Source organism: Balaenoptera musculus, chromosome 5 (genome assembly GCF_009873245.2).
Source record: "Balaenoptera musculus isolate JJ_BM4_2016_0621 chromosome 5, mBalMus1.pri.v3, whole genome shotgun sequence".
NCBI classification, from domain to species: Eukaryota; Metazoa; Chordata; class Mammalia; order Artiodactyla; family Balaenopteridae; genus Balaenoptera; species Balaenoptera musculus.
Window position 1 is genome coordinate 78,965,701 of NC_045789.1, and position 13,442 is coordinate 78,979,142.

The following is a 13,442-nucleotide window of genomic DNA, read 5'->3' on the forward strand; positions in this document are numbered from 1 at the left end:
ATGCAAACAACTTCTGTGCATTAATTTTGTATCCTGCTACTTTACCAAATTCATTGATTAGCTCTAGTAGTTTTTTGGTAGCATCTTTAGAATTCCCTATGTATAGTGTCATGTCATCTGCAAACAGTGACAGCTTTACGTCTTCTTTTCCAATTTGGATTCCTTTTATTTCTTTTTCTTCTCTGATTGCTGCAGCTAAAACTTCCAAAACTGTGTTGAGTAATAGTGGTGAGAGTGGGCAACCTTGTCTTGTTCCTGATTTTAGTGGAAATGGTTTCAGTTTTTCACCATTGAGGACGATGCTGGCTGTGGGTTTGTCATATATGGCCTTTATTATGTTGAGGTAAGTTCCCTCTCTGCCTACTTTCTGGAGGGTTTTTATCATAAATGAGTACTGAATTTGTCAAAAGCTTTCTATGCAACGATTGAAATGATCATGTGGATTTTCTCCTTCAATTTGTTAATATGGTGTATCACATTGATTGATTTGAGTATATTGAAGAATCCTTGCATTCCTGGAATAAACACCAGTTGATCATGGTGTATGATCCTTTTAATGTGCTTTTGGATTCTGTTTGTTAGTATTTTGTTTAGGATTTTTGCATCTGTGTTCATCAGTGATATTGGCCTGTAGTTTTCTTTCTTTGTGACATCTTTGTCTGGTTTTGGTATCAGGGTGATGGTGGCCTCGTAGAATGAGTTTGGGAGTGTTCCTCCCTCTGCTATATTTTGGAAGAGTTTGAGAAGGATAGGTGTTAACTCTTCTCTAAATGTTTGAGAGAATTCGCCTCTGAATCCATCTGGTCTTGGGCTTTTGTTTATTGGAAGATTTTTAATCACAGTTTCAATTTCAGTGCTTGTGATTGGCCTCTTCATATTTTCTATTTCTTCCTGGTTCAGTCTTGGAAGGTTGTGTGTTTCTAAGAATTTTTCCATTTCTTCAAGGTTGTCCATTTTATTGGCATATAGTTGCTTGTAGTAATCTCTCATGATCCTTTGTATTTCTGCAGTGTCAGTTGTTACTTCTCCTTTTTCATTTCTAATTATATTGATTTGAGTCTTCTCCCTTTTTTTCTTGATGATTCTGGGTAATGGTTTATCAGTTTTGTTTATCTTCTCAAAGAACCAGCTTTTAGTTTTATTGATCTTTGCTATTGTTTCCTTCATTTCTTTTCCTTTTATTTCTGATCTGGTCTTTACGATTACTTTCCTTCTGTTAACTTTGGGGTTTTTTTGTTCTTCTTTCTCTAATTGTGTTAGGTGTAAGTTTGGGTTGTTTATTTGAGATGTTTCTTGTTTCCTAAGGTAGGGTTGTATTGCTGTAAACTTCCCTTTTAGAACTGCTTTTGCTGCATCCCTTATGTTTTGGGTCATCGTGTTTTCATTGTCATTTGTTTCTAGGTATTTTTTGATTTCCTCTTTGATCTCTTGGTTATTAAGTAGTGTATTGTGTAGCCTCCATGTGTTTGTATTTTATACAGATTTTTTCCTGTAATTGATATCTAGTCTCATAACATTGTGGTCGGAAAAGATACTTGATACGATTTCAGTTTTCTTAAATTTACCAAGGCTTGATTTGTGACCCAAGATATGATCTCTCCTGGAGAATGTTCCTTGAGCACTTGAGAAGAATGTGTATTCTGTAGTTTTTGGATGGAATGTCCTATAAATATCAATTAAGTCCATCTTGTTTAATGTATCATTTAAAGCTTGTGTTTCCTTATTTATTTTCATTTTGGATGATCTGTCCATTGGTGAAAGTAGGGTGTTAAAGTGCCCTACTATGATTGTGTTACTGTCGATTTCCCCTTTTATGGCTGTTAGTATTTGCCTTATTGTATTGAGGTGCTCCTATGTTGGGTGCATAATTATTTACAATTGTTATATCTTCTTCCTGGATTGATCCCTTGATCATTATATAGTGTCCTTCTTTGTCTCTTGTAATAGTCTTTGTTTTAAAGTCTATTTTGTCTGATGTGAGAAGTGTTACTCCAGCTTTCTTTTGATTTCCATTTGCATGGAATATCGTTTTCCATACCCTCACTTTCAGCCTGTATGTGTCCCTGTGTCTGAAGTGGGCCTCTTGTCGACAGCATATATATCGGTCTTGTTTTTGTCTCCATTCAGCCAGTCTATGTCTTTTGGTTGGAGCATTTAATCCATTTACATTTAAGGTAATTATTGATATGTATGTTCCTATTACCATTTTCTTAATCGTTTTGGGTTTGTTTTTGTAGGTCTTTTCCTTCTCTCGTGTGTCCTGCCTAGAGAAGTTCCTTTAGCGTTTGCTGTAAAGCTGATGTGGTGGTGCTGAATTCTTTTAGCTTTTGCTTGTCTGTAAAGGTTTTAATTTCTCCATCAAATCTGAATGAGATCCTTGCTGGGTAGAGTAATCTTGGTTGTAGGTTTTTGCCTTTCATCCCTTTAGATGTGTCCTGTCACTCCCTTCTGGCTTGCAGAGTTTCTGCTGAAAGATTAGCTGTTAACCTTATGGGGATTCCCTTGTATGTTATTTGTTGTTTTTCCCTTGCTGCTTTTAATATTTTTTCTTTTTATTTAATTTTTGATAGTTTGATCAATATGTGTCTTGGTGTGTTTCCCCTTGAATTTATTCTGTATGGGACTCTCTGTGCTTCGTGGACTTGATTAACTATTTCCTTTCCCATATTAGGGAAGTTTTCAACTATAATCTCTTCAAATATTTTCTTAGTCCCTTTCTTTTTCTCTTCTTCCTCTGGGACCTCTATATCTCGAATGTTGTTGCATTTAATGTTGTCCCAGAAGTCTCTGAGACCGTCCTCAATTCTTTTCATTCTTTTTTCTTTATTCTGCTCTACAGTAGTTATTTCCACTATTTTATCTTCCAGGTCACTTGTCTGTTCTTCTGCCTCAGTTATTCTGCTACTGATCCTTTCTAGAGACTTTTTAATTTCATTTATTGTGTTGTTCATCATTGTTTGTTTGCTCTTTAGTTCTTCTAGGTCCTTGTTAAACGTTTCTTGTATTTTCTCCATTCTATTTCCAAGATTTTGGATCATCTTTACTATCATTATTCTGAATTCTTTTTCAGGTAGACTGCCTATTTCCTCTTCATTTGTTAGGTCTGTTGGGTTTTTACCTTGCTTCTTCATCTGCTGTGTGTTTCTGTATCTTCTCATTGTGCTTAACTTACTGTATTTGGGGTCTCCTTTTCGCAGGCTGCCAGTTCGTAGTTCCTGTTGTTTTTGGTGTCTGCACCAAGTGGCTAAGGTTGGTTCAGTGGGTTGTGTAGGCTTCCTGCTGGAGGGAACTAGTGCCCGTGTTCTGGTGGATGAGGCTGGTTCTTGTCTTTCTGTTGGGCAGGTCCACATCTGGTAGTGTGTTTTGGGGTGTCTGTGACCTTATTATGATTTTAGGCAGCCTCTCTGCTAATGCGTGGAGTTGTGTTCCTGTCTTGCTAGTTGTTTGGCGTAGGTTGTCCAGCACTGTAGCTTGCTGGTCTTTGAGTGGAGCTGGGTCTTCGCGTTGAGATGGAGATCTCTGGGAGATTTTCACCATTTGATATTACATGGAGCTGGGAGGTCTCTGGTGGACCAACATCCTGAACTTGGCTCTCCCACCTCAGAGGCATAGCCGTGATGCCTGGCTGAAACACCAACAGCCTGTTATCCACATGGCTCAGAATTATAGGGAGAAAAAAAGAAAGAAAGAAAGAAAAAGATAAAATGAAATGAAATGTAATGAAATGAAATAAAATAACGTTATTAAAATAAAAAATAATTATTATAAAAAATTTTTAAAGTAATAAAAAAAGAAAGAAAGAAGAGAGCAACCAAACAAAAAAACAAATCCACCAATGATAAGAAGCACTGAAAACTATACTAAAAAATGAAAAAAAAGAAAAAAAAACGGACAGATAGAACCCTAGGACAACTGGTAAAAGCAAAGCTATACAGACAAAATCGCACACAGAAGCATACACATACACACTCACAAAAAGAGAAAAAGGGGAAAAAGTATATACATATCGTTGCTTCCAAAGTCCACCCCCTCAATTTGGGATGATTTGTTGTCTCTTCAGGTATTCCACAGATGCAGGGTACATCAAGTTGATTGTGGAAATATAATCCGCTGCTCCTGAGGCTGCTCGGAGAGATTTCCCTTTCTCTTCTTTGTTCGCACTGCTCCTGGGGTTCAGCTTTGGATTTGGCCCCGCCTCTGCATGTAGGTCACCTGAGGGCGTCTGTTCTTCACTCAGACAGGATGGGGTTAAAGGAGCAGCTATTCGGGAGCTCTGGCTCACTGAGGCCAGGGGTAGGGAGGGGTACAGAATGCGGGGCAAGCCTGTGGTGGCAGAGGCCGGCATGACATTTCACCAGCCTGAGGCATGCCTTGTGTTCTCCTGGGGAAGTTGTCCCTGGATCACGGGACCCTGGCAGTGGCGGGCTGCACAGGCTCCTGGGAGGGGAGGTGTGGATAGTGACCTGTGCTTGCACACAGGCTTCTTGGTGGCTGCAACAGCAGCCTTAGCGTCTCATGCCTGTCTCTGGGGTCCGCGCTGATAGCTGCGGCTCACGCCCGTCTCTGGAGCTCCTTTAAGCGGCGCTCTTAATCCCCTCTCCTTGCGCACCCTGAAACAAAGTGGCAAGAAAAAGTGTCATGCCTCTTCGGCAGCTCCAGACCTTTTCCTGGACTCCCTCCCGGCTAGCTGTGGCTCACTAGCCCTCTTCAGGCTCTGTTCATGCAGCCAGCCCCATTCCTCTCCCTGGGATCTGACTGAAGCTGTAGCCTCAGCCCCCAGCCCCCACCCGCTCTGGTGTTTGAGCATACAAACCTCTTGGGCTGGGGAGTGCTGGTCGGCACCGATCCCCTGTGCGTGAATCTCTCCGCTTTGCCCTCTGCATCCCTGTTGCTGTGCTCTCTTCCATGGCTCTGAAGCTTCCCCGCTCCGCCACCCGCAGTCTCCTCCCACGAAGGGTCTTCCTAGTGTGTGAAAACCTTTCCTCCTTCACAGCTCCCTCCCACTGGTGCAGGTCCCGTCCCTATTCTTTTGTCTCTGTTTTTTCTTTTTTCTTTTGCCCTACCCAGGTACATGGGGAGTTTCTTGCCTTTTGGGAGGTCTGAGGTCTTCTGCCAGCCTTCAGTAGATGTTCTTTAGGGGTTGTTCCACATGTAGGTGTATTTCATCTTACTCTTCCGCCATCTTGAATCCCCTCTCTATACTGAAGTTTTGACTGTCTTGTGGATTTAAAAATGCAGCCATATAGTAAATCTTTTAGTTAAGCTCATTTTGCTTAACTTTGAGACTTAATCTATGTTGGTACCTATGGTTGTAGACTGTTCATTTTCACTGCTGTATAATATTTCACCGTATGGATATATCATGATATCCATTCTACTGTTATAGTTCACATTCTCAACATCATCTAGTATTTTACATGTAAGTGATATACGTTTACACACATGTGTAAACCAGCTTTATTTATATCAAACTTACATGTAAGAAGAAAGACTGATGTTCAATAGACAGGTTGATGAGTTTTGACAAATATATACAGCCATGTGACCACAATCAAGATACAGAACATTTCTATCATCCCTCAAAATTCGCCTTTGCACATTGGCAGTAAATTATCCCATCACCTGCATTGGGGAACTGCTGATCTCACTGAATTACTTTTGCCTATTCTAGAATTTCATATAAATGGAATCATACAGCAAGTAACGTTTTGTGTCCGATATCTTTTATTCAACCTGATGTTTATGAGATGCATCCATGTGGCTGCATGTCAGTTTGTTGTTTTGTCTGTTGAATGTTATTCTTTTGTGTGATTCTCCCACAGCTTCTTTAACTTTTGCATGTTGACATACATTTGGGTGGTTTTTCTTTTCATCTACATGTATGTCTGTTGAATATATACTTAGGAGTAGAGTTGCTGTCATAGTATATGCTTATCTTCCACTTTGGTAGGTAATGCAAAGTGGTTCTCATCGTTGAGTGGTTATGCTCACTTATGTTAACACTAGCAGTGTATGTGCATTTCTTTTGTCTCATAGCCTCAACAGCATTTCGTTATTTAAAAAAATTTAGCCATACAGGTGGGCGGATAGTTATATTTCATTGCGTTTTTAATTTGTATTTTCTGATGACTAACGAAATTGAACACATTTTAATGCATTTATTGGTCATTGACCATGTTTCTATCTTCTTTTATGTGGTGCCTTTTGGAGTCATTTACCCATTTTGGGGGAGGGGGGTTGTTGTTTTGAATTGCATTTTCTGTGTTTTATAATGATTTTTAAGAGTTATTGATGCACCATGGGTATGAGCCCTTTGTCGAATATATATTTTCCTCTTCTACATACTGCTTTTTTATTCTTTGATGGTGACTTTTAATGAATGAAAGTTCTTTAATTTAGTCAAATTTACCATTACTTTCCTTTAGAGTTAGAATTTTTCATATCTTAAGACACAGAAGATATTCTGTTTTATCTTCTTCTAGCTTTATTGTTTGGCCTATCATGTTGGGATTTATAATCCACCTTGAATTGATTTCTAGGTATAGTTTGAGGTAGGAGTAATTTTTTTTTTTTTTTAAATACCAAGTGGATATCCAAGTCATCTTCTTATTAAAGACATGCTTTGCTCATTGCTCAGGATTGACATGTTTGTTTTAACTTAAATGAATACTGAGTGCCTTTATGCCCATTCTACTTCACTAATCTATATATCTATCCTTTTATCAGTAATGTAGTGTCTTCATTACCATAGCTTTAAAAATAAATCCTGATACCTAGCAGAGCAAGTCTTCTCACTTTATTCTTCAAGTGTCTTAGTTATTCTTGGTCTTTTGCTTTTTCATATAAATTTTAAAATCAACTTGTTAAATTCCACATAGATACCCAACCCTGTAACTCTTTTGATTGGGATTGCATTGATTCTACAAATGAACATAGGCAGTGTTGACATCATTGCAGTATTCAGTCCTCCATATATTCCTCCATTTAATTAGATTTTCTTTAATTTTCTCAGGAATGATTTCTCAGGACTGAGTTCTTACAAATCTTTTGTTAGATTTAATCCTGGGTTTTTATATTTTTCTGATACTCTTGTATATGGTATCACTTTTAATATTTCATTTTGTTTGCTGATATTTGGGAATATAGTTTATATTTTATTTATCAACCCTATGAACAGTAGGTTTGCTAAATTCATTTTTAAACAACTCTTTGAGGTATAATATTTGCATAATAAACTGTACCAATTCAAAGCATATAATTTGATGAGTTTTGAAAGATGTGTAAACCTATTAAATTATCACCACAATTAAGAAGTGGCAGTTCCATCATCCCTAAGCATTTCTTAGTGTCCTTTTACAGTCCATCCGTCTTTCACACTCCCTTATAGAATCATATAGGATATACGTCTTTGTGCCAGGCTTCTTTCGCTCAGCATGATGATTTTGAGAGTTATTCATATTATTATGTTTAGTATTAATTTGTATCCTTTTATTAGTTCTCCGACCCCCCCCCCCCCAAGCTTGGTAGTAATCCCTGAGGTCCTTATACCACCATTTGTTTATCATTCACCTGTTGATGTACATTTAGTTTGTTTTAAGTTATTGATTATTGAGGGTAAAACTGCTATGAAGAAAGACCAGAAAAATTTATTTCCCTGGAAATATGTTTTCAATTCTTTTGAGTTTCTAGGATTGGATAGCTGGGAGCTTAAATTAACTTTATCAGAAAATGTCAAGCAGTATTCCAAAATGGATGTACCCTTTTACATTCCTGCTGGCAGTATTTAAACCTTCTATTTATTCAACATACTCTCTAACACTTGGTATTTACAGCCTTAAGTTTATCCATTCTAATGAGTCTGTATTTATTATCACATTTGTGTATCCTCTTATAAAGTGTCTATTTAAATTTTTGTCCATTTTTAAATTGAATCATTCCTATTAATAGATTGTAAGTATTCTTTTTATATTTTGGAAACAAGTCATTTATCAGAAATATGTGACAGCATAAAGGTCCAACTTTTTTGGGGGGATGGTGGTTTTTGTATCTTATTTAAGACATCTTTGCATACTTAAAGGTTGCAAAATTTTTCTTCTGTTGGTTTCCAGAAGGTTTAGAGTTTTAGTATTAACATTTAGGCCTAAACTGCATTTCAAGTTAATTTTTGTATATGGTATGAAGTAATGGTTGATATTCATTTCTTTTTTTAAATTGAGCTATCCAGTTATTCCAGCAACACTTGTTGAAAAGACTATCCTTTCCCCATTGAATTGCCATGACATAATTTTTCAAAAATCACTGGACCGTAGATGTGTGGGAGTATATGTGGACTTTCTGTTTAATTCCATTGATTTATATGTCTGCCCTTTCATCAGTACTGCACAAATTTGATTGCTGTAGTTTTAGGCTAAATATTGAAATCATATACTATAAATCTTCCAATTTTGTCTTTCTTTTAAATATTCTGACCATTCTAAATTGTTCTTATTTGCATGTAAATTTTAGCATCACCTTGTTAATTTCTATAAAAAACATCACTGGAATTTTGTTTGGGATTATGTTGACGTTATATATCAATATGTGGAGAATTCACATCTTAACAATATTGAGTCTTCCAATCCATGAACATGATATATCTACTTATTTAGGTCTTCTTTAATTTTTCTCAGCAATGTTTTAGAATTTTCAGTGTGCAGATCTTGCCCATATTTTGATAAATTTACCCCTTAGTATTTCATGTTTCTTTATGCTATTGTAAAAGTTATATTTTCAAACTATTTTTCCAATTGTTCATTGCTAGTATTTAGAAATACTATTGATTTTTAAAAATATTTCCCCCATCCTGGTACCTTGCTACACTGTCTTAGCAGTTTGAGAAGCTTTTAGGTAGATTTTTAAGGATTTCCTGTTGATTAGATACAGACTTCTGCTTATAAGAGGCCTTCCTTTCCAATCTGAATGTTTTTTATTTCTTTCGCTTGTTGCACTGACTGCAACCTATGAACTAATGTGTATATAACTAGTGAGCGCCCACCTCCTTGCCTTATTTCCAGTCTTAGGGAAAATGATTCAGTCTTTAATCTTTGATTATGATGTTGGTTTTTCATAAATGCCCTTTATTAGGTTGAGGAAGTTTTTTTCTATTCCTAGTTTGCTGAGAGTTTTTGTCATGAATGGATTTTGAATTTTGTCAGTTGGTTTTTCTGAATCTATTGCTGTGAGAATGTGATTTTTCTCCTTTATTTTCTTAATTTGGTGAATTATATTTTTCCATGTTAAACCAACTTTGCTTTCTTGTGGTAAATCTCACCTGGTCATAATATATTATCATTTTTATGTATTGTTGGATTTGATTTGTTAATATTTTGTTAACGATTTTTGCATGTTAAGTTTATGAGGAATATTTGTCTAACATTTATCTGTTGTTTTGTTTTTGACTGGTTGTGTATTAGTAATACTGGCCTTGCTGAATGAACTAGAAGTAGTCCTTCCTTCCCTATTTTCTGAAAAGGTTTGCATAGAATTGGTATATTCCTTCCTTAAATATTTGGTGGAGCTCACCAGTGCAGTATTTGGGCCTGGAGCTTTTTGTGGGTAGGTGATTTATTACTGAATTCAATTTTTCTAATAGATACAGGGATATTAAGATTTTCTATTTATTCTCGTGTCCTGTTTGATCATTTGTATCTCAAGGAATTTTTCCATTTCATCTAAATTGTTGGATATATTGGCATAAAGTTTTTCTTAATAATCTGTAATTATCCCTTTAATGTTTGTAGGATTTGTAGTGATGTCCTCTCTTTCATTCCCGATATTGGTAATTTGTCTCTTTTGTCTCTCATTCTTATTTTCCTTCCCTGAGGTTTACAAATTTTATTGATCTTTTCAAAGAACCAGCTTTTGGTTACCATTATTTTTAAATTTTGTTTATATTCTATTTCATTGGTTTCTGTGATTTTATATAGATATAAATAAATAAATAACTACAACTACATAGATATAGTCTTTCCTATAGTTACTTGGGCATATTTATATTTAAGAGAAGTAAGGACACTGTCCTGATCCTTATATTTAAATGGAAAAATAGAACTCTTTCATATGGTGGTAGGTATTCATTACCTTCTGTTTCCACAGTGTTTTCCTCTGACATTGCTGTTATGTTGTATTCTAATTAATTACCTGTAGTATTTCTCTCTCAAGGCTTTGAGATCTTTGAGAAAAGGTCTTATGTATTTTCAAATTATGTTCTTAGAGCCAGACAGATTTTTTATTCAATATTGTAAAGCTAAAGACAAAAAAAATCATAAATACTTGCGCAAATATGTTCATTTACTTTTGTGAATTATAAATGTAAAAAGCAAACACTTGTAAAATCCAATAAAATCTCTTCCTTTAAGGCTATTTAAAAAGACACATTTATGGAATTTGGCCATTGTATTTGTTCATTAAAATCAAACTTATTTTTGAATATTGGTTTTTCTAACAAAAAGAATATATGTGCCTACAATTAATCCTTTACTTAGGATGATAACATCTATTTTTACGTATTTTATCTATTTTTCCCTTTGCCTTAAGCTATTTCCGTGAGAGAAGAAATGTTCCTACCTCAACTGGAAAATCTATGACACAGCAAAGTGAGTCTCAGCTTTTAAAGTCTGTAAATTAGTTAGTACTCATTTGATACTCTTACATGTGTTAAAATCATGGTCAAGAAGGCAGCCCACCTGTGGAATAGGGAATAGGGGAATAACTGTCTGCCAGGTTCATAGTACTCCAGACACTTTTAAAGGTGAGTGAATGAAAGACAGTAATATATACGCAGACTCCTGGAAATTTGCACATGCTAATGTAAAAAGATTTTTTTACCCAGGCTTCATTTATCATTAACCACAGTCGAAAGCATTTAACTAAATTATGTGGTTTCTGACAGTCTGAACTACAGGGCGTAGATTTATGGAAAGTAATTTTGCCATGGTAACAGGAAAGGGCTGACATTGCTCTGGTCAACTGCTCATTGACAGAGGCTTTTCTTTCTTTTTGAAAATTCTGCTTGTACAAGTTCAGGAACATTCTTCTCAATGCTGTTAGCAAACACTTGACTACTGAACCTTTAAAAAAATTTGTCACAGCAGAAAACGCAAGTGTTGAGAATTCTTTCTTGTAGATCGGTGTAATTCAGGGATTGTGGAAATTCTCTTGAAATAATTTACTTACAGGTGCATTAGTAGTTATGGTATTAGAGGGATTATATTAAGTGGATTCTGGCATTTTGAATGCTATAACATCTAGCTGTTATGTTAGTGAACTTTTAATGATCATTTGTTTAAAATTCCAATAGAATTAAGATTAATTTTCTGCCATTAAAACTAACCTCTTATTTAGGAATTAACATTATAAACACACCATGACAATTTCCATTGTATGGGGAAATGTGCTTACTTATATTAACGTGGATCCTATAGGTTAGCAAGGACAAATGTGACACATCACACTTTGAGAAACAGTGAGTAATGTGTTTTGGTTGTGAAGTGAGGGGTGTATACATTGAGAAAATCATGCTTAGAGTTGATTTGAGGATAAGAATTATGAGCAGAATTTTGGACTCTCAGAGAATAAAGCTTAAGTTGTGATATTGCTATAAAATAATTAAACACATGCCTTTTTAAAACAATATTTCACATTATTCACATCTTTCCATTCTCATCCTATAATTCCCCCAAAAGATACGAATGAGGAGAATTCATCTTCCATTTTCCCTTATGGAGAGACCTTTCTCTTCCAGAGACTAGAAAATTCCAAGGTTAGTCCCATACATTTTAATTTTTTTCCATATTCAATTCTTTGCTTTTCTGACTATATATGCCTCTTCATTTTCCTTTAAGCTGTTTGAAGAATGTGTTATATTGAAGAAAGAAATTTCCATTCAGCGAAATTCTGCTCAGTAAAATCATGGCAGATTTATATCTTTAAAAATATATCACAGAAATACATTTCAGTTTGATTTTAGGAATACAGATCAGTGGGTTTTCAAAATTTACCACAAGTTACTTTAAAAAAAAAAAGAGTAAGACAAACCCCTGTAAAAAGGAAAGGCAAACTGACAAAAGCCACTAGATTTTACTTTGCCTTATACCCAAATATAGACAGACTTCTAACTATTTACAAATCTTAATTATTCAGTTTATCACTCAGTCTTTCCTCTCCACTATTTGTGCTCTTTTGGTATTTTATTTCTTGGTCATGATGAAAGAGAAGTTGGAAGACAAAAAGTAAGTGGGAAAGTAAAAGTAAATAAATTTTATTCTTAGCACCTTCTGTTCTTCTTAGTTGAAATGATGAGTTATTAATGATTTAAATAAAATATTGAAAAAGGGATCAAAAGGCTACCATTTAATATAGTCACCCTAATTAAATTGTTTTTATTGAAAATTGATCTAAACAATTAGACGTTTGTTTAATAAAACTAAACCCAGATACTGTGGATCTTTGTAGAATATTGCTCCCCTAAAAAAACTTGTATTTTTTTTATAGAAGAGATCCATAAGGAATGAATTTTGGACCCAGGAAGAAACACTCAAAGGGGTAACAACTAGTGAAAGAAACTCATTTTTTGTCAAATCAAGGTATGAGGACGTGATTGATGATGGTTAATTCTTTTGAATAAAATGCTATTTAATATACAATGTTGAATTCTTGCTCATATTATATTTCTAAGAAAATAGTTTATATTGGTAAGTTCAAATCCTTTCTTTTGACAACAGCACTCATTTCAGTAATTGAATTTAGAGCCTGTAAATTGATTCTATAGTCTGTAGCACATTATTTTTTGTCTTTTCCTAATTGAAACCATTCTCCCTTTCCCAAAGTGGCAAATATGTGGTGACCATGTTTGCACTTTAAAGATAGGAAGTTACCTTACTATGAAGAAGAAAGGGGCAGTGCCAAAAATGTCACTATGTGAGGTGCAGAATTTTTACAAATGTAATGTATCCTTTTATTAGAAGTTCAACATTGACAAGCAGCTTGAAAATTATCCAGTTATTTGGATCACACATGAGATTGAATAGAGTTTGTAAGGTACAAACTTAAATTTTATTTTTCTCTCAGCTTTATTAGCACTTGATGTAGTGCATCATTACCTAACATTTGTCTATTTTAACCTTTATTCTCCAAGGCTAACACTGTTGAGGGTTTCCTTAAGATGAGACTAAATAATTGAGAATCTTCAGAAGGCATCTGATATGAACTTACTACAGTGCAGAGTGTGGAAGGGGCCAAGTTAAGTCCTTTAAGGTGGCAATGATTTTTAGAATACCACGTCCAGAAGGATGTAATTTGACTCCTAGGCATATCTGTTTCATTGATTAGCAAAAACTTCTTTGTAATGAGTTTTATTATACATAAATGGCTGAGCCAATCTGTTTTGTCATTCCTTAAATCTA

At 35.2% G+C, this 13,442-nt stretch overlaps 1 protein-coding gene across 10 annotated transcripts in view; it reads left to right on the plus strand.

Annotated features, from left to right (window-relative positions):
* ARAP2 (ArfGAP with RhoGAP domain, ankyrin repeat and PH domain 2) overlaps positions 1–13,442 on the plus strand; it is a 207,940-nt gene that overhangs the window by 22,297 nt on the left and 172,201 nt on the right. For all 10 annotated transcript variants that reach the window (XM_036853114.1, XM_036853112.1, XM_036853105.1 and 7 more), the window contains 3 exons: positions 10,576–10,634; positions 11,724–11,800; positions 12,532–12,623. In XM_036853114.1, the coding sequence (XP_036709009.1) occupies positions 10,576–10,634; positions 11,724–11,800; positions 12,532–12,623 (228 nt within the window). The remainder of the gene's footprint in view (positions 1–10,575; positions 10,635–11,723; positions 11,801–12,531; positions 12,624–13,442) is intronic.